Source organism: Tenrec ecaudatus, chromosome 2 (assembly GCF_050624435.1).
Source record: "Tenrec ecaudatus isolate mTenEca1 chromosome 2, mTenEca1.hap1, whole genome shotgun sequence".
NCBI lineage: Eukaryota > Metazoa > Chordata > Mammalia > Afrosoricida > Tenrecidae > Tenrec > Tenrec ecaudatus.
Window position 1 is genome coordinate 228,115,733 of NC_134531.1, and position 21,940 is coordinate 228,137,672.

The 21,940-nt window shown below is 39.4% G+C and overlaps 1 protein-coding gene across 2 annotated transcripts in view; it reads right to left on the bottom strand.

Moving 5' to 3' along the window:
* The window catches only part of USP16 (ubiquitin specific peptidase 16), a 42,480-nt gene that overhangs the window by 11,565 nt on the left and 8,975 nt on the right, over positions 1-21,940 (bottom strand). For both annotated transcript variants that reach the window (XM_075542383.1, XM_075542384.1), the window contains 12 exons: positions 18,232-18,335; positions 16,871-16,974; positions 15,379-15,563; positions 14,760-14,855; positions 13,437-13,567; positions 12,944-13,031; positions 10,694-10,772; positions 7,973-8,064; positions 7,572-7,628; positions 6,141-6,317; positions 3,600-4,260; positions 520-614 (listed from right to left, as the gene is read on the bottom strand). In XM_075542383.1, coding sequence (XP_075398498.1) covers positions 520-614; positions 3,600-4,260; positions 6,141-6,317; positions 7,572-7,628; positions 7,973-8,064; positions 10,694-10,772; positions 12,944-13,031; positions 13,437-13,567; positions 14,760-14,855; positions 15,379-15,563; positions 16,871-16,974; positions 18,232-18,335 — 1,869 coding nt within the window. The remainder of the gene's footprint in view (positions 1-519; positions 615-3,599; positions 4,261-6,140; positions 6,318-7,571; positions 7,629-7,972; positions 8,065-10,693; positions 10,773-12,943; positions 13,032-13,436; positions 13,568-14,759; positions 14,856-15,378; positions 15,564-16,870; positions 16,975-18,231; positions 18,336-21,940) is intronic.

A 21,940-nucleotide genomic window follows, 5' to 3' on the forward strand; every position in this document is an offset into this window, starting at 1 on the left:
ACAGAAAAGCAACCAACAGAGTAAACACTGACATGTTAACAAATAACCCGGCAATAGATACTGTTGTGGACTGAATTGTGCGCGCCCACCCCCACCCCCACCCCCCCGCACCCCCACCTAAGTATGCACTGCAACCCTAACCTGCCTGTGGATGGAACCCTGTTGAGAACAGGACTTTCTTTGTTACAGTAAAGCAGTTATATCAACAAAAAAAAAAAAAAAGGAAGAAGTTGTATCAGAGCAGGATGTGTCCCAAAAGCAGATTAGACACAGGGGGAGGGATGTTTGCAAGACAGATGCGGGTGGCCCAGGAGGGGTCACCAAGAACCAAGGAATCTCGGAGTGACCATGAGGAATCCCTGTGGCCGACACCCTGGTTTGGGCTCTTAGGCAATCAATTGTGAGAACATAACTTCCTGCCACTCAGCGGTGGTACTCCGTGGTGCTTCTACTACAGCAGTACTAGAAAACTAAGGCAAATATTTAAAACAGATTGTGAGTAACAGATAAATAGGGTACCTGCTGAAATCGTTTTAAATGAAGAGTGAGAACAGGAGGAGCAAGAGAAATCAGCATCTGCTTTTTGGCATTGGTGTAAACACGCTTCCTGTCACCTGAAGAAAGAAAAACAATTTGACAGTAGAAAAACCTTTTTAAACTTGGAAAAAGTGTTACACCCCAGTGGCGCAGTGGTTACAAGTTTGGCCTGCAAACCACTCAGTCAGCAGTTCAAAACCACCAGCTGCTCCACAGGAGAGACAGGCTTCCTGCTCCTGTAGAGGTGCTCATTGTTGGAGACACACAGGGGAGTTCCACCCTGTCCTACAGAGTCCCTAGGAGTCAGAATTGATTCGATGGCACTGAGTTTGGTTTGATTATAGTCATTTCAGACCTCCAAATCAAGGGTGACCAAACTTTGCCTGCAAAGGGTCAGATAATAAAAAAGGGGAAATTATCCACACATTTTTGACAAAATTCAAAACAATATACTTTCTGTAATAGAGGTTTACTAATAAGAAGCAACAGAATTTTAGGGGGGAGTGGGGGGATAGTATCTCACGTAATTGGGGTTCAAAGTTGTGCTTGCTCCCTATCATCAAAACAATTGAAAATGCTCATGTTGGGGTCTTAAAGGCTTGAAGGTAAAGAAGCAGCCATCTAGCTCAGAAGCATCAAAGGCCACATGAAAGAAACACACCAGCATGTATGTCCATGAGGTGTCGAAGGGATCAGTTATCAGGTATGAAAGAACCAAAAATCACATCATTGTCAATGAGGGGGAGTGCAGATTGGGGACTCAAAGCCCATCTGTAGGCAACTGGACATCCCCTTACAGAGGAGGCCAAGGGAGGGGACAAGCCAGTAAAGGTGCAGTGTAGCAATGATGAAACGTACAACTTTCCTCTAATTCTTTAATGCTTCCTCCCCCCATTATTTTATCCCAATTCTACCTTGCAAATCAGGCTATTCCAGAGGATGTACACTGGTACAGACAGAAACCGGAAACACAGGGAATCCAGGACAGATGATCCCTTCATGACCAGTGGTGAGAGTGGTGATACCGGGAGGGTGAAGGGTGGGGTAGAAAGGATGAACTCATTACAAGGATCTACATGTAACCTCCTCCCTGGGGGATGGACAACAGGAAAGTGGGTAAAGAAAGACATCGGACAGTTAAGATATGGCAAAATAATAATTTATAAATTATCAAGGGTTCGTGAGGGAGGGAGGGGGGAGTGGAGAGGGAGGGGTAAAATTGAGGAGCTGATACCAAGTAGAGAGCAAATGTTTTGAGGATGATGAAGGCAATAAATGTACAAATGTGCGTGACATACAATTGATGTATGTATGGATTGTGATGAGTTGTATAAGCTCCCAATAAAATAATTTTTTAAAAAAGAAAGAAAATGCTCATATATAGTAACACACAACTCATATATTAACAGTAGACCAGACACAACCTGTGGTCTATGGCTTGCCAACCCTTGCTCTAATGTAAACAGAATGTCTTTAAAAACAACCCAACTTAAACAAGCAGCCATCTAGCTGAGAAGTAACAAATCCCACATGGAAGAAGCACACCACCCTGTGATCACAAGGTGTCGAATGGATGAGGTACATCAGGCATCAAAAGCAAAAAAAAAACAAAAAACATATCATTGTGAATAACGGAAGTGCGGAGTGGAGATCCAAAGCCCATCTGTAAGAACCTGGACATCCCCTTACGAAGGGTCACAGGGAGGGGACGAGCCAGTCAGGGTGCAGTGTAGCAATGATCAAACATACAACTTTCCTCTAGTCCCTAAATGCTTCCTCCCCCCACTATCATGATCTCAACTCTACCTTACAAATATGGCTACACCAGAGGATGTACACTGGTACAGATTGGAACTGGAAATACAGGGAATCCAGGACAGATGATCCCTTCAGGACCAGTGGTGAGATTGGTGATACCGGGAGGGTGAAGGCAGGGTGGGGTAGAGAGGAAGAACCGATTACAAGGATCTACATATAACTTCCTCTCTGGGGGATGGAAAACAGAAAAGGAGGTGAAGGGAGACATCGGACAGTGTAAGATATGACAAAATAATAGTTTACAAATTATCAAGGGTTCATGAGGGAGGGGCAGTAGGGAGGGAGGCGGGAAAATGAGCTGATGCCAGGGTCTCACTTGGAGAGCAAATGTTTTTGAGAATGATGAGGGTAACGAACGTACAAATGTGCTTTATGCAATTGATGTATGTATGGATTTTGAGAAGAGTTGTATGAGCCCCCAATAAAATGATTTTTTTTAAAAAGAACATATAACTTACATTTTGTATTTACATGTGAATAAAAAGGCCAACTAAAACATTTTAACAATTCTAGTTGAGTCCTAGGAATCTTTCCACAACCCTACTCCTATATCTTGAATGGCACTGCCCTAATGGGAAAAAACAAAAAGCAGGGGGTGGGCAGTGATGAAAATATTTTTGTCTACCTTTGAGGGTCTTAGATAAAAAAGCTCTATCTTCCTAGAACCTCATTTGGCCATGCCACAAGAATTCTAAATTAAATTTCCTGGAGCCTTGGTAGTGATGTCCAAAAAGTGTTAGGACTGCTAAAGCACAAGGTTGGCAGTTCAAACTCATCAGCCACTTGGAAGAATAAAGACGAGGCTATCTGCTCCCATGACGATTTACAGCCTTGGAAATCCATCAGGTCTCTATGAGTCAGAATTAACTTGATGGCAGTGGGTTGGTCATTGGATCCCTGGGTAGCAGGAAGATGAAGCCATCACAAATTGTTAACAGAGAATTGCCAATTCTCTGAAAGAGAACCAAGAAAGAGACACTATCTGCCAGAATGCTGAGTGACAGCATTCCTTCCCCACAGGGACAGGGCTTGGAGAGCAGACCATTCTCCACCGACTGCAGCTGGAACGCTGACAGTACTAGCCCTGTCAACAGACCCCTCCCTGCTTTGCCCTGCTTCTATCAGCGTACTTACACAGCAGCGGGCACTTAGCAATGCCACCCACCCACTCACACCACAGAAGCACTCCCTCAGCGCAAGTGCTGGGCATGTGAGCTTGACATACAGTAACATAATGCAAATACCTTGTCTGTTTGTCTTGGGGCCGCCGCACTGTCTCCGTGAGCAGACTTCACAAAGAAGTTGATTTGCATCACGAAGTTTCTCATTACGGGTGAACTGATACAAACAATGCTCGATTGACCACTCATTCGTACTGAGAGCTTCCCTGTTGGCAAGAGTACAGAAAGCAGTTTCTGGATCTTCGTTTACAACCTCATAGATCTTCGCCCCGGGAATATGACTGTCATTCAGGAGCTCTATATTTATTTCCTCTGGTTCAAGAGCAGCATTCAAGTTAAGGTTTTTAAAACCACTGGAAATGTCCACTTCTCCGTCGCTGTCTTCCTTCAGGCAGACACCATTTAAATCCTTAGTGCACTCAGTTGGGGCAGATGACAGGAGCTCCACATCATTATCCACACTGACATTTCTCATATCTGCTTCCTCTGCAGATTGGTAATCAGTTCCTTTGTCTATCATTTTTTCTTGGTCATTCAAATCTTCTTGATTAACATTATTTTCATTATTGATCACATCCTCTTGTGAGAGAAGGTTGGACTGAACATCCAGTTCCTCCTGAGGGGACCCTTCAGTATCACATTCATTATCTTCAGGACGGTCACTGGTACAAAAATCATTTAAAAGTAAAGTTTTCCCTTGCAATTTCTGCTGTCTTCGTTGGTTCTGTGTAAAGAGTACAAGACACCTTTTTAAAAAAAGGAGTGTGTTGAGCACGAATGCAAGCCTTTGGGACTCATCAGGTTTTGCTGCTATCAGTAAAAAACAAATAAATGAGTAAGGGAGAGTCTACTCTAAGGAATTTTATCTTAAAAGTTCTTTTATTATCTAAGACCAAATAAATTATGGAAGAAAGTATAACTGAACAGAAAGCAAAAACACTATTCCCAGCCAGTGAAGACTGTCACATGGGAGCACATGGACAGGGGCCAGACATGGCTGAGGGCTAAGACTGGAGACAGAAGTCACCTAGGATTAAGCTCCGGGTGTGTGACCACACATACTACAGCTAAGAGAGACATCAATGGGAGCTATGCTTGCTGGGTAAAGATTTACTGAGAAGATAAAAAATGAAAATTCAAAGCTGGCCAAGAACAGGAATGACTTGGACAGAAGCAAAAGTTAGGGAAAAGTTACATGTACAGAGATTAAAGGATATGCCACCCATAAAACTGCCTTCATTGCAGCCTACAGCCTATTTTCAGGCTGAACCTAACGGGTAGTTCTTCAAGATTCTTGTTGTTAGATGCTGAAAGACCCAAAACAGTCATCCCATTTTTGGTATAACCAAAGGACAGCATATGAAATACATTAAGAGAAATAATTCATTTACAGAGTAGTACATAAAAGTAAAGTGGAGAAAGGTTTTGAGTGAACAAATCATAGAAAAGGAATTACAAATGGCTCAAACACAGACATATGCTTAACTTCAATTGTTAAAATATATGCAGAATAAAGCTATTGAGATGATATTTTCCATGTTATCAGATTGGCAAAACCCCAGAATTATGATAACACACTAATCTCAACAATAAAAGTAAAAGAACAGATCATACATGTCAAGTAAGAGTATAATTTGGTATAACCCTATGGGAAAACGAGTTGATAACAGCCATCAAAATTATACATGCAATCCCTCTTCTCAAAACTTACACTACATATGACAAATGAATAAGATTATTTATTCCTGGTGTAAGTGGCTATAATGGAATAAGACTAGAAACTATAAATATCAATAAATAAATGATTATATGATAAATTAGGATCTATGACCTAGGTCCTTGGTGGCACAAGTGGTTTGCAATAAGCTGCTAATCTACAAGTTGGCAGTTCAAACCCGCCCAACAGCACTACATTAGAAGTCTGGTGATCTGCGTCCAAAAAGATTACAGCCAAGAAATTCCTGGGGAGCAGTTACACACTCTAACACATGCAGACACATGATTCAGAACTGACTAGATGGCAACAGGTATGCGGGCTCTATTGGTTTATAAAATGGAAGACATCATAGCTGTTTTACAAGGGAACTAAAGAAAGCTCTGTATTCTGACATGGAAGTATTTTCCAAATATCTAGCTAAATTAAAACTAATAACCAAAATGACTAGTCAAAAAGAGGGAGAAAGAGAAGGAGGGGAGTAAGACTACTCATGTATTTGTTCAAATTTGTCAAATACAAAAGTCAGAAAAATACATTAAAAACTATGAAAGGCAGGAACAAAAGGATGATTTTTAGTGTACCGCTTATTATATTTTTCTAACTTATGAAAGTCCATGTAATAAAAATTCAAAAAATTAAAATACATGAGCTAAAAAGGCTAGAAACAACTGTCACAAGTCATACAGGGTTTGAAAACAACCCAATTTTTTCTTCATACACAAAGATATTCCTCTGCTGAGATTACTTAGTAAGCTAATGCTGAAACTGCCAAATGAAAGCGCTGGGTGTAAAATGAAATAGCAGCATCCAAGGTCATTCAGACTACAAACCCAACAGTTCTAAATATAAACGAGGAAAAGTGAGGGTTTTCCTGCATAATTACCCACCTTGGCTTGCTTTTTAGCTTGCTTCTTGGCTTTTTTCTGTAAGTGTTTACTTGTTCCTGAAGAAATGTCATTTCTCTCTTTCATGTAACTGTCACTATCCTTTTCTTCCTCACTGTCTTTGTCTTCCTTCTCCATTGTCTTTTTCAGATTCTGATCATTTATACTCTTCTTGCCATTCTTAAAATATGAACAGAATATGAATCAAAAGTAAAACTTACTCAATGAAAAATGATGCATGTCACTTACGAATTTTTCTGCTCCTATTTTGCATCATGAGTCAGAATTAACTTGACAGCAAAGGATTGGCTTGGATTTTGTCTGGCACTAGACAGATTTTCAACAAAATCTGAAAATATGTCCAAGACAAAATTTATACAACTCGGGTTAACAAAAAGCAATCTTCACATACTAAGAAAATAAATAAGCAAACAAAGAAAACAGTGAAAAAAAGACAACTTAACATTCACATGTAATAGAGTGAATTTTATTAGAAACATGCTTCTTGCTTCACACTCTATATATGGAGAGGCTTCAAAAAGTTTGTGGGGAAAACCCCATATATTTTAATCCCATTTTTTTCTATGAGGTTTTCAAGTCCCTTGGTATGTCCAGGAGCCATGGTGGCATAGTGGTTATGAATTAGGCTGCCAACCTCAAGGTTAGCACTTCAAAACTGCCAGCAGCTCCATAGGAGAAAGATGAAGTCCATACTCACATAGAATTAGTCTCAGAAAGTCATCGAGTGACCTATAATAAAGGGTCACCAGGAGGGAAAACTTACTAGATATCAGTGAGTTTGGTTTGGCTAGGTCTGTCCATTTGAAAATGTACTTGGATTGTTTACGAGTGGTTTACACGTCTCCCTAAATCCTTTTTATTCTTTTTCTTTGCTCATAAATGATAGTTTTAGAGAATGAGGAAATAAAGTAAGTTTGGTGAAACTGAACAAATCGTATGCTCTCTTATTTTCTTCTATGACTCAAAATGAATCGCGTTAGCATGGCTTAAAAATGAGATATTGTCTATTTAACATTTATGGACCTAGGACCATAAAGAAGTTGCAGTTAAATTAATAATTACTCTTTAGAATGAAGAAGATAATTTCCCAAAAGATAAGGCAATCAAGTACCCTATTTAAGGAACTCTAAACACACCAACTTCTTTTTTTAAAAAGTGTATACTCCTTACAATTGATGTATGTATATGTATGGATTGTGATAAGAGTTGTATGAGCCCCTAATAAAATGCTTACCAAAAAAAAAAAAAAAGGTATACTCTTATTAGCAAATCTTAAAAATGTTTCTATCTCAAGTAGATTTCTCCGAGGTCTAGTATAGTAACACACCTGGAAAAAGTGACAAGGATTTCCCATAATATCTAACAGAATAAAAACAAAAAACTATTTAAATAAAATAAACTCAGTAGTCTTACCTGATCCTCTAAAACTGGGAGAGACAAATCAAGGAAAGATTCATGAACCAAGGAGACCTTAACCAACCAAAAGAGAAAACGTGAAAGGAAGAAAAAGGTCCACTTTAGACATTACACACAAAGAGTATCCTATCCTGAGTTTTCAAATAAACAGATACAATAAGAAAATTAAATTAAAAAAATTATAGAACATTGAAAATGCTTGACCAGAGGAAATAAATCATCTTCTTCCAAATTTGAGAGTGTTAATATTCCCAACAGAGAAACATGTATATTGAAATAGTTTAAGAAAGAACATCGTACATGTTAGCTTTTTCTGTTTTTGGAAAAAAAAAAAAAGCTGATAAACTATATTCTACTAATGTTTATACACCAACCCAGGAACATCCACAAATACTTACAGTTCTACATTCATCACACATGATTGTACTCGTCAGTTCACCACCAAAGATGCGGTCCACAAAGCTTGGTACTGATTTTTTCTTTTCGTAATCTATATAAAGAAAGAAACATGTTACTAATGATCCTTCTAGAATCTGCTAAGAGCCCGAGCAGCGCTGTCGGATAACTACCGCCCAGGGGCAGGGAGCTGTGGCTATCCAGTGCTGCAGTCATAAATCCTATACAGGGTCCTTACAAGTCAGAATCGACTCAACTGCAAACTGGTTTAAATAATCAAAAATTTTAACTCGGGGTAAGGGGGCACTGACGTTTAACTCCACTCGATGGGACTGAACAACAGAACTGTTTGGGAATGGATATATTAGATTGTTTAAGATGTGTCAATAAAACTATTACCAAAAAAAGAAAAAGTTTAAAATCTACTTACTTTACCTAACTTTAACTTTTTATTTTTAATTTCCTGACTTTTTAATTCTATCTAATTACAATTTTAATTTTTATATAACGGACATCAGCAACATATCCTCTACCTCAGCATAGTAACATTTTCTACCATAATTACTTTTCACGAGTAAGAAAATTAAGTTCTTATGAAAGACCTGCCTAGTCAGTGGAAAATGGTCAGTGGAACCTCTTGTATATCAACATCTCTACTAGTAAACTGAGATGATCAGACTAGGATACATGATATCCCAGCTTCTTTCTAGCTCAGATATTCTCTATTCATTACTAATAAAAGATAGCAACAGTGTACAAGAGACCAGGCTTACTGGTTAGAGGGAGAATGGTGGGACCCTCAAGACATGGCCCTTAGTCACTCTTCAGGTCTGGAACTGAACTCACCCCCATGACTCAGTTTCCCAGCCCAAAATAAAACCAAACTAATCTCATAGCCACCAAGTTGATTCTGACTGATAGTGACCCTATAAGGCAGGGTAGAGCTGCCCTGGTAGATTTTCTACAGCAGTAGTAGAAAGCTTCATCATTCTTAAAAGAAGTGGCTCGTGGTTTCCAGCAGTTGACCTTATGATTAGTAACCCAACTCATAAGGTCACACACAATAACACTAGTAAGATATTCATTCTCCCGCACCCCCACCCCACCCCACCCCCCAAAAAGATACTCATTCCTTAGAAGAATCAACCATTTGCGATCAGGAGCAGCATTTGCAAGGGCATAGTTCAAAAGGGTTAAGACAGAAGGAAAGGGTGAGATTAGTGGTGTTCTATTAAGGAGATTGAAAATTAATGAGGGAATCCAGGACAGATGATCCCTTCAGGACCAGTGGTGAGAGTGGCGATACCAGGAGGATAAAGGGAAGGTGGGGTAGAAAGTGGGAACCGATAACAAGGATCTACATGTAACCCCCTCCCTGGGGGACGGAAAATAGAAAAGTGGGTGAAGGGAGACGTCAGAGAATGTAAGACATGATCAAATAATAATTTATAAATCATCAAAGGTTCACGAGGGAGGGGGAAGCAGGGAGAAAGAGGAAAAAATGAGGAGCTAATACCAAGGTCTCAAGTATAAAGCAAATGTTTTGAGAATGATGATGGCAACAAATGTACAAATGTGCTTGACAAAATTGATGTACGTATGGATTGTGAGAAGAGTTGTATGAGCCCCCAATAAAGCATTTTTTTTAATGAAAGAAAAAAATGATTAAAGCATTTAAAGAAAATGATGGCAACATACATCAAGTGTGCTTGACACAATGGATGTATGTATGGATTGTGATAAGAGCTATAAAAGCCTCCAATAAAATGATTTTTTTTAAAAAGAAAATTAATGAGAACAGGCAAAATGTGTATCAACTATTGAATGTAAATCTGATGATCTACTCTGTGTAAAGTTACACCTAATTCATAATAAAAAAATTTTAAATAAATAAGCATAGTAGCAAACTTGAAAAGAATGCATGTAATTTGGTTTGTGAACTCTAAGACTTTATTCTTTTTTTTTTTAATTCAGGAAAAATCTTCCATTTAAATTTTTCCATTTCTTGAGAAGAATCTCAGTAACTTCCTCGTATTATTTCCTGGACACCCGATCTTTTAATAACATGAGAGAAACAAGCCTTATTCAAATAACCAGTGTTCATTTATGCAGAAACCTATTTTTAGAACAGATAGTATAATGTCTTTCTTACTAGTCAGACCCCAGGGGACCAAGGAGGAAGAAGTGTTTAGTGTTGATCTCATCTGTGGGGTTTCAAACATTAGCTGCTAATTGTTAGGTTATTTAAATCAATTAAAATTCAATGAAAATATCTACCGTAACTTGACGGCATAAAGAATGTTTCCATCTACACAAAAAGTTCGGGCGGCCAAGTTCAGACCTTTTGAAGGTCCACTAACAAGAATGAAGAAGAACTGGGAGGAACTAAGAAGGCGCCATGATTAATAAACTAGCCACTGACAATTCATAAAGGCAAGTATAATTCTCTTGGCACCAACCAAAATTCTTAGCTTTTGAAAAATAAATTTCCGACATCATCTTAGTTCTAGCTTCATAATTTCATTATAAAGGTGCATATAAAGACTACACATTTTTTTAAGTACCGGTATTTACTTTTTAGAGGGCTAAATGATTACAAAGTAAACAACAGTGATAAGAAGTAACATATTAATAATTAAGGGTTTGAAATACATTGCCAGCAATCTTGTTCTAAAGCACAGATGTGGTCGACAGTACTGTTTTAGTTCAAACTCAGACATTACCTTTAACTTTATTTTTTAATTCTTCATCCGATTTTTCTGTAGAATTACCAATTGCTTTAAGAATGCCTTTACTCACTCTCTAAAAATAAGAAAAAATGGAGGTGTATATTATTAACTTTTCAATTTTATTTTCCTCAGAAAAGATGAAAGCAAGAAAGTGATCAAGATGCAGCCCGACAGGTTTATTGAAATAACAATTAGTAGTTCCAAATATCACACTTCCAGAAATTACTTAAAGCAATGTCTAACCACTAAACAAATGCACTGCCTTAATTTCAAGTTCTTAGCCTATTCAAGTCCAGCCGTGGTGGGTACGCCCACCATGTCCTGAAACAAACACTGAAATCAATGTTCATGCTGGCAACAGCGTAGTGAAACGGGGCTACAGACGTGTACTGCTAGACTGAGCCCAGCTTCACTAACACTGGGTAGAGTTGGACCAGAAAGTAAACGTAGCTACATCTTCTCAATCAATAAGAGAGAATAGCAACTGCTTCCCAGCATGGTTGTGAGTACTAAGAACGGTAATTTATATGAAATGCTGAGCATACTACTTGGCATAAAGTGGGATCAATTACGTGTGAGTGATTTTCACTGTTACTATTATACTCACCAACCCTAACTATCATTTTTTAAGGCAATTAAATTATAACAAACATTCCCTGACTCTTACAAAATGAAAATACTTCCTAGATTCAAAGCTGCTAAACTATGCTCAGGAGGGTACACTGGAACTAGAGCATATTCAGGGGAAATGCTTTCTATTGACTGTAGATCTCCTGGTAGAAGCTAGTGCAACTGGACCCACAAAGAAGAATGCTGAAATTATTCATGTAATCTAAAGCACAACAAAAAAGAGTCATTTCTAATTCTCTTGCATTATTGTAAGGCTTAAAACATACTGGTTAAAATGGCCAGTGTAGAAAAAAAATGCTAAAAGCCAGTCAGGACCAATGAAACATACAACCTTCCTCTAGTTCTTTAATGCTTCCCCCACCTCCTTCTCCCCCCACTATCATGATCCCAATTCTACCTTAAAAATCCGGCTAGATCAGAGCATGTACACTGGTACAGATCAGAGCTGGAAATACAGGGAATCCAGACAGATAAACCCCTCAGGACCAATAATGAGTAGAGAGACCAGGAAGGTAAGGAGAAGGAGGGGGAGAAAGGGGAACTGATCACAATGATCTACATATAGCCTCCTCCTTGGGTGACAGACAACAGAAAAGTAGGTGAAGGGAAACATCAGTAGTATAAGACATGACAAAATAATAATAACTTATAAATTATCAAGGGTTTGTTAGAGAGGGGAAAATGAGGAGCTGATATCAAGGGCTCAAGTAGAAAGAAAATATTTTGAGAATGATGACAACAAATGTCTAAATGTGCTTGACACAATGGATGTATGCACGGATTGTGATAAGTTGTACGAGCCCCCAAAATGCTAAAAAGTACAATGGCTCAAAACCAACCAACAAACGGGAAAAAAACCCAAGAACATATTGTTGAGAACGAGAGGGGTCAGAGCAGAAACTCAAAACTCATCTGTAAACAATGGGACATGCCCTCACAGAAGGGTCACAGGGAAGGGATGAGTCACCCAGGGCACAGGACAGCACCGATGGAACACACACTATTCCTGTGGTTCCTTGAGGCTTCCTCTCCCCCCACCACACTGACCCCAGTGCTGTCTTTCACTGCCGGCTAGACCTGATCAGGTGCACACGTACAGAGAAGAGCTCAGGACACATGGAATCCAGGAACAGGAACGGGAGTAGCAATACCAGGAGGGTAGGGGGAAGGTGGGGAGAGCAGGGGAGGAAGAAAGATAATGATTGACACATAATCATCACCACCACCCACCTCCCCCAGGGGGATGAACATCAGAAACAATGGGGGAAGGGAGAAAGTGGTCAGCATAAGATATGAAAATAATAATAATTTATCATTTATCAAGGGGTCATGATGGTGGGGGTTGGGGGGTAAAAAGAGGAGCTTAATAGAAATGTGTTTAGAAAATAATGGCAACATATGTACAAATATGCTTCATACAACTGATGTATGGATTGTTATAAGAGCTATAAGAGCCCCCAATAAAATGATCTTTTAATTAAAAAAAATTTTTTTTTAAGTACAATGGCTGCAAATCACTAGCTTCCAGTCTTTAGGAACTCCCAAACATCAAATTAGAGACAAGTCCAAGAAGAAGGGCTTCTATAACTCAACGGCCATCCTTCACACGCTAACCTGGTGTTCCTCGGCTCTCATTCCATCCAACAGGTAGCGAAGCAGCTCCTGACTGTCTTGTTGCTGGTAGCCTTTGAACCGCACAGCTCTATGAGAAAGGGGGAAGAGTGATCATCTACCAAGATATGAAGCTCCTGCCATCAGATCCCTTCCAGCTCAGAGTCACCTTACGGGATGGGGCAGAACTGCCCCTGTGGCTTTTCAAGACTGGCACTTGTTACAGGAGTAAAAAACCTCACCTTCCTCCCAAGACTAAATTTATAAACTCTTAAAACTCACAGCTCAAATCTCCATCTCTCTAGGGTATCAAATTTTCTGTTTAGTCCAATTAAAAGTTAGCGATTTAACTATAACTTAAAACATACGGGTTTATTCCAAGTGACATACACCACTTTAATATGTATAACCACGTTAACTCAATGCAATGAATTGTTTCGATTTCTCAGCATCCTGCTGATGCACTAGATGGATCACAATCAAAACGGATACTCACTTTTTACAGACCTGAGAAAAGAGCTCTTTAGGCGTCACAATTCCCTTTTTGGTCTCTTGCATCTCATTGAGAAACTGGCTCATGGCCAAAGTGAGAGGTCCTGGAGGCTCCAGGTTTATTTCTAAGGATTCCTGAAGATGGGAATAAAATCACTTCCTTCATTTACTTTATCAAAATGTGATTAGTTAACATATACTGCAATAGTGAACATAGAGCAGCGTCATTAAAAAGTTTTAAACGTACATCATCGACAGTAACGTTTTCTATTCCTACCAAACGGCCAAAGCATTACCATCAAATCCATTAGGATTCACAGCGGCGCAGTAGCACAGTGCAGACCTGCCCTAGAAGACTTCCAAGGACGTCACCTCTGTGGACGCAGATTGCCACATCTTTGCCTAGCAGAGTGGCTAGGGGCGTCAAACCTCCAGTCTCCTGGTGAGCAGCTCAGTGCTTAACCACTGAACCACCAGAGGGCCTCTCTTACTGCACAGGTTTGTACTTGAGGACCACAACACGAAGGTGATTTAAGCCCGCCCAGCAGTAACACAAAAGGAATGTCTGGTAATCTGCTGCCATAGTGATTACAGCCAAGAATCCCTGAGGAGTAGCTCTTCTCTGTAACACGTAAGGTTGCCAGTACTCAAGATTGACTCAGTGGCCGGGGATTTTTCTTAGCTGAGACTATCAAGAACTTATGTCGGACAGTGTAAGATATGACAAAATCATAATAATTTCTAAATTATCAATGGTTCATGAGGGAGGGGGGAGCAAGGAGGTGGGGGGAAATGAGGAAAAACTATCAAGGGCTCAAGTGGAAAGCAGATGTTTTGAGAATGATGATGGCAAAAATACACAAATGTGCTTGACACAAGAGATGGATGTACGGATTGTGATAAGAGTTGTACGAGCCCCCAATAAAATGATTAAAATTTTTTTAAAGCTTAAAAAATAGTACTACAATATAAGAACAGAAAATCTAGGCAAACTGTAAATAATGTAGTCAAATAGGGTAAACTCATTTGACTACACAGCAGTCACTTTGTTTTTAAAATATTAAAAGTAATCATATAGGCCTAGGGCTTCACAAATCCCAGCCATGCTCCAAAGGAAGCCAGGGACAGACACGGTACACACACGAGGAAAACTATACGTGAAAGTCCCTTGTAACGGCTCTTCACATGACGATGTTAACTGGGTGTCCCAAAACACAACAAGGGTAAGTAAAAAAGGTGAATCTGGGTGTCAATTGTTCAATGACTTAGAATGTGGACGCTCAGAAGGGAATGCGCCTGACGGAAGAAGAACATTTGGAGTACGTACTGTTAATGCCAAGTCAGGTGGCTCGATTTTCACAATTGTTCCAGACATTCGGACTTCTTTTAGGAGTTGTCGAAGCACTGGAGTTTGGGACAAATTCTGGAATGAAAAAAAGGAAGAAAATCATTGAAAAGATAACCAGTTTATCTAAAGGCTTCTTATGTGTCTATGCTATCAAAACAGAGCGCACTACAATCAGTGTTCCACCTACCCTTGGGGATGAAAGGCGATGGCATGCTCTTCTCTTCTCTGCACACTATTGGGCTGTTTCAGACTGACTCGCACCCAAGAAGTGCATTCTCCAACCACTGAGCAAGAAGTAACTATCTATCCACAAGCACCACCCGCCCCGATTTTCTCTCCCCTACCTTTAACCAGAGATCTGTTTCTGTTCTAGGTTGTCCTTTGCTTCCTCACCCACAGCCAAGCTCCATAAGGGCAGGGACCGTGACTGTGTTGAACCCCAACGAATCCCATACAGTACAGTGTTTGACTCTCATGCAAAATGAAATATTTTTCTTTGAAAGCACAGAAATAAGTCACTTAAGAAAAAAAAACCCTACAATATTTTTAAAATGCTAGAAGATTCTTTAATTTAATAAGGGGGGGGCAATACTGGCACCTGCATAACTGCATTGAAGAAGCATGTATTTCCCAAATTGCTGAGTCCTTTCACAGTTATTTGGGAAGCAGAATTCGTGGTAGGATTTTCTTTAGCCATATTTTCCTTTTTCTCTCTCTCTTGTTCATTTTTACTTTCTTTTTCTAATTTTTTATTTTCAAGTTCAATATTTCCATTATCTTTTGCTGCTCAAGAGGAAAAGAAAATTTAAGGGGAGAGAGAAAAAAAGATTTAGCAGAATATGAAATAGTTATGCCAAACAAATACAATGTTATTATTAAGCCAATGTATGAGAAATTTTGAATGCTACCTATCAGTACTTGTCACTAGTTTTTAAGTGCTAATTAATATAGGTAAATTATTATACAAAGCAAAGCCAAAATAATTAAAAATTGACATAATTCATTGGACAAATGAAACCAAACAGTATAAGCTTTCGTATAAGTCTTCCCTTTGCTACTCCATAAAAATTTCTTTACAGGGGGGAGCAGGGAGGGAGGGGAAAAAAAAAAGAGGACCTGATGCAAAGGGCTTAAGTGGAGAGCAGGTGCTTTGAGAATGATTGGGGCAGGGAATGTATGGATGTGCTTTTTACAATTGATGTATGAATATGTATGGATTGTGATAAGAGTTGTATGAGCCCCTAATAAAATGTAAGAAAAGAAAAAAAAAAAGAAAGAAAATGATTAGGGCAAAGAATGTACAGATGTGCTTTATACAATTGGTGTATGTATATATGTATATGTATGGATTGTGATAAGAGTTGTATGAGCCCCTAATAAAATGTTTAAAAAACAAAAAAAAATTCTTTACAAATGAGTGTATCTTATACTGAGAAATTAAAGTAGGAAATAGAGTTTGCAAACATCGAATAAGAGATTGTAAACACAAGTCAAAAATCAATCTAGAGTGCAGAACCAACAATTTTAGTCCTTCCAAAGATATTTCTGTAACTATTTTATCAACTTTTCTCAGCAAAACTATTAAGCTTAAAGCAAATGAGGTAAACCAACATAATTAATTCAATTATTCTTGAAAAAATCCTGAGATGTATCATGTTCCTAGAAGTACCTTACTTTTATATCATCCCAACATATGAATTGCAATCTTGCTCTTACAAAATTTAACACATGCAATGAGTGTGGACCTTAGTGTCAGTATAAGGTCCACAAACACACTGAGACCAAGGTCTGCATTCGGCATCAGCTATACCTGAAGCCCCATCCCAGGGTAGAGACAGGAAATTACTACCCATTACTCTGATTAAGATTCTTCATCACATCTAATTTATGTCTCAGATCATTTCGAAATCTAATACCTTACAATTGTTATGTATTTGTTTTATATCTATAATCAAAATTAGCTTCACTATAAATCTGTTTATTATAGCCAACTATAAATCCTTTTACCCAGCTTTATGCTAATGTTGGAGAATTATCAACAAATAGGTAAGTCAACATTACACTGTACATTAAGATATAAATTGTTTTACCTGATTTTGGAGTTGCAATACCAACTTGTTTTCTAATATAATCAACCACCTGACCCAATCGATTTGAAGTACAATACTGGACCTCATTATCACACAGGTAACACCTGTTTCCCAAAAAAGCATAAAGAAGAAAAATGACACCCAACCAAAAGAGGGAGCCAAATTATAATTTCTGGGCTACAAAATGTATAAAAACAAAATTATTGTATTAAATAAACAAATAAATTTCTTTATTTAAATTAAAATTATTTGTTTTCTTTAAAAAGACTACCCATAATAACTCTGCTATACTTTTACTACAGTTAGCCAGTATTGTGGCTATATTTACTGGGAAAAAATGCCAAACCAACATTTTACTGGAATGGCTATTTATAACACTAAAGTGAAATTTTTTCTAAATATATATTTTAAAACACACATATATAGTTCAAAATACCAACAAGATTAACAAGTCACATAACTTACAATGAACGCTGCTATGAATATACATGAGTTTGAAAGACGTGAACATTGACTGGAAACACAGGGAATCCAGGGAGGATGATCCCTTCAGGACCAGTAGTGTGAGTGGCGATACCGAGAGGTGGAGGGAGGGTGGGTTGGAAAGGGGGAACCAATGGCAAGGATCTACATGTGACCTCCTCCCTGGGGGACGGACAACAGGAAAGTGGGTGAAGGGAGATGTTGGACAGTGCAAGATATGACAAAATAATAACTTATAAATTATCAAGGGTTCATGAGGGAGGAGGGAGTGGAGCGGGATGGGAAAAATGAGGACCTGATGCCAGGGGCTTAGGTGGAGAGCAAATGTTTTGAGAATGATGAGGGCTATGAATGCACAAATGTGCTTTACACAATTGTGTGCTTTACACAATCGATGTATGTATGAATTGTAATAAGAGTTGTATGAGTCCCTAATAAAATGATTAAAAACAAAAAAGGATAAAAAAGATGTGAATATTGAGTTTAATGATATAACAACACAGAACTACAACATACTAGACACCAAGATTTTTATATGATGTACTGTCAATTTTTACTTTATTCTCAGCTATCTGAAATTTACTCTTAGTGGCCCCCAATTTTTAAACTAAAAAGGGCCCACTGAACACTTCTTGATATCACTAGAAAGAAAAAGCAAAAGGGGTACGATCTCTCTGTCTTCTACAGGACATAATTGTCCATTTTGTCTAATACTATGCAAAAGCTTTACATAACATTCCATTCTCTAGACTTCTGAAAGTATTTAAGCAAATAAGCCAAACCGCTAACTTTTTGGTTTCTTAAAACATTATGAAGCATCTCCATTCTCCATTATTTCCAAGAATTTCCAGGCGATGTACGTAAGACTTAAAACTCACCACACGCTCCAGTTGTCCAAATTAAGAACGAGGCAGTGAGGTTCAGATCTTGGTATCATATAGTGCTTCAGGGCGTGCTGCTCCTGAGAATTTCGGCCACAACCCTAAAGAATCATAACCATAGAGCTCAAAAATTCAAGAAGCAAAGAGAATTCATAAACGCTAAAGAACACAGAAGTGGCTAAACCAAGTCTGCCAGTTACACAATTTTGAAAATAAAGCATTAACAAAAGTTTGGGTTCTTATTAAAACTTGAATATCTATATGCAATTAAAGACATTTAAGAAAAAAACGTAGTTAGGAAACTATGCACTAAAAGTATTCTTTCTCTCCAACTTATCCTGTCCAGTGCTAGTTACACCACACTAAACCACTATTAGGTGCAAGACCATGTAAAAGTATCTCTTTTTTCTTTTTTTGTAAAGGTCTCTTAACTGTTCTCGAGTCTCTTCCATAAACCCATATTTCCTTAGTTTCCTAAAACAAAGCTCTACTCATATACAGTTCAAAAATTATCAATAGCTCTCAATCTCCTAATAAACAACTCCAACTGCTAAGGCCCATATTCTCCTGTGCACAAACCACGTATCACCTGAAACTACACTAAGCACTTTTGCAACCACACTCCTGTCCTGTCTGTCCTAGGATCATCCGCTGCTGCTGCTGCTGCTGCTGCTGCTGCTGCTGCTGCTGCTGCTGCCACACGGCCAAATCCCACCTATTTGTCAGGATTCTGATCAAGAAATAAATCCTCCCAAACGTCCAATCCTTCCAGAAGAAAATATTATACACTTCCTATAAAAAACCTCTTACAAAACATGGTGTAAAGTCCTGTTGTTCTGGGAGGAGACGAGCCAGTGAGGGTGCGATGTAGAAACAATGAAACATACAACTTTCCTCTGGTTCCTAAATTATTCCCCCCTCACCCCCCCATCATGATCCCAATTCTACCTTACAAATCTGGCTAGACCAGAGGATGTACACTGGTACAGATAGGAAGTGGAAACACAGGGAATCCAGGGTGGATGATCTCTTCAGGACCAGTGGTGATAGTAGTGATACCTAGTGGGTGGAGGGAGGTTGGGGTAGAAAGGGGGAAGCGATCACAAGGATCTGCATATAACCTCCTCCCTGGGGGGTGGACAACAGAAAAGTGGGTAAAGAGATGTCGGATAGTGTAAGATATGACAAAATAATAATTTATAAATTATCAAGGGTTTATGAGGGAGGGAGGAGCGGGGAGGGGGGAAATGAGGAGCTAATGCCAAGGGCTTACATGGAGAGCAAATGCTTTGTGAATGAGGGTAACGAATGTACAAGTGTACTTTATAAAATTGATGTATGGCACATCAGATAAGACCACAGAAGAAGAGATCAAAAAGGTGGTACCCTTCACAATAGCCAAACACAAATTGAAATATCTAGGGATACACCTGACTGAAAAAACAAAAGATCTATATAGGGAAAACTATAGAACACTATTACAAGAAACCAAGAGCGACCTCAACAAATGGAAGAATATTCCATGCTCTTGGATTGGGAGACTTAATATAGTTAAGATGTCAGTTCTGCCAAAGGCACTATATAAGTTTAAGGCCATCCCGATACAATTACCATCATCTTTCTTCAAAGAAATGGAAAAACTGATTACCAACTTCATATGGAGAGGGAAGAAGCCCAGAATTAGCAGAGAACTCCTCAAGAAGGATACCGTGGCTTGCTTTACCTGACTTTGGCACATACTATGCAGCCACAGTTCTCAAAACTGCATGGTATTGGTACAATGACAGATACTCAGAACAATGGAAAGGAATTGAAAACCCAGAAATAAAAGCATCAGCATACACACAGCTGATCTTTGACAAGGGCCCCAAAAATATCAAATGGGAAGCAGATGCCCTCTTTAACAAGTGGTGCTGGAAGAAATGGATATCAACATGCAGAAAAATGAAGCAAGACCCTTATCTCACTCCATGCACAAGAATAAATTCAAGGTGGATCACAGACCTTGAAGTTAAACCCCAAACTATTAGGGCCAACAATGAGGGAATTGGGACCAACTTGAGAACTTTGGCGCAGGGAATACACGGGCTATCAGAAATAGGGAAAGACACAAACACAGAGGAGGCACAAATTGACATATGGCATATACTGAAGATAAAACACTTGTGTACATCTAAAGAATTCACCAAGAGAGTAATAAGAGATTCCACAGACTGGGAAAACATCTTTAGCAATGACACATGAGACAAAAGCCTTATTACTAAAATTTACAATAGTCTGCTAGATTCCAAAAAGCAAAAAACCAATAGCCCACTTGAAAAGTGGGCAAAGGACTTGAACAGAAATTTCACAGGGGCAGAAATCCGAATGGCCAACAAACATATGAGAAAATGTTCCCAATCTTTAGCCATAAGAGAAATGCAAATTAAAACAACAATGAGTTACCACCTGACACCCTCAAAGGTAGCCCAATTCAAAAAATCAGAAAGCAACAAGTGTTGGAGGGGCTGTGGGGAGACAGGAACTCTCATCCACTGCTGGTGTGACTGTAAGTACATACAGCCACTATGGAAATCACTCTGGCAATACCTAAAACAGATGGAAATAGAGTTACTATATGACCCATCAATCCCCCTACTGGGCATATACCCAGAAGAGGCAAGGAACAAACCAAGACCAGACATCTGTGCTCCAATGTTCATTGCGGCACAGTTCACAATTGCAAGGAGTTGGAAGCAATCCAAATTTCCATCAACTGACGATTGGATTAAAAAACTGTGGTATATACATACAATGGAGTACTACGCATCATTAAAAAGCAGTGATGAACGTATGAGGCACATAGCGGCATGGGAAGAACTGGAGGAAATCATGCTAAGCGAGGTAAGTCAGGCACAAAAGGACGAGTACAACACGAGCCCGCTGAGGTAAGAATTAAAATTTTTTTTAAAAAAGCAAAAGTGGCATAGGGGGAAAAGATACTGTATACAAACATTTGTGGTGTGAAGACTGTGTAGTATGGCAGAGACCAGACCAAAACCAGGGATGCACATGGTAGACAATGGTGGAGAAGGAGGAGAAAGGAAAACAAAAGGATGAATATAAGGAAGAAAAGGGGAGTGGGGGCATGGGGCACTAAACCACCCAAGGGGAGGGTATTGTTTATATCTCCACAGGGAAAGTGGGACCAGACTTCAACCCAGTGCCACAAGGTGTGAATGCAATATCCCGGCGTGGAGTAGGGAACCAGAGGAGAGGTCTGGGAGACTGGCCCCAGCACCAAAAATTAAGTGGATTCCTGCCCCTCCCCCCAAAAAAATTTGTTTCAAAGGATGACATTGATTCTGCAGCTCCGGGAGATGGACATATCTGATCAGAGCACACGGGAGAAGATGAAGGGGAAGGAGGAGAGAGTGGAACACAGCCTGGCCCACCAGGCCGTGATGATGATGTTCCTGAGTAGAGCAGCCAGTTCACAGAGAGAACAACATGGCTGGCCACACTATGAGAAATGATGCCCCTCAGTGGCTAAGAGCGATACAGGGGACAGCACCGGAGACACAGTGTGGGAATTGCACCTGACCTGACCCCACCACACCGAGGCAAAGCACTGGGAGAGTGCAGCGGAACAGCAAGGGAATGGAGTGGCAAGGTCCCCAGGGAATGCTGAAAGTGGACTTTGGGGCCAGGGCGTGGTGCCCCAATA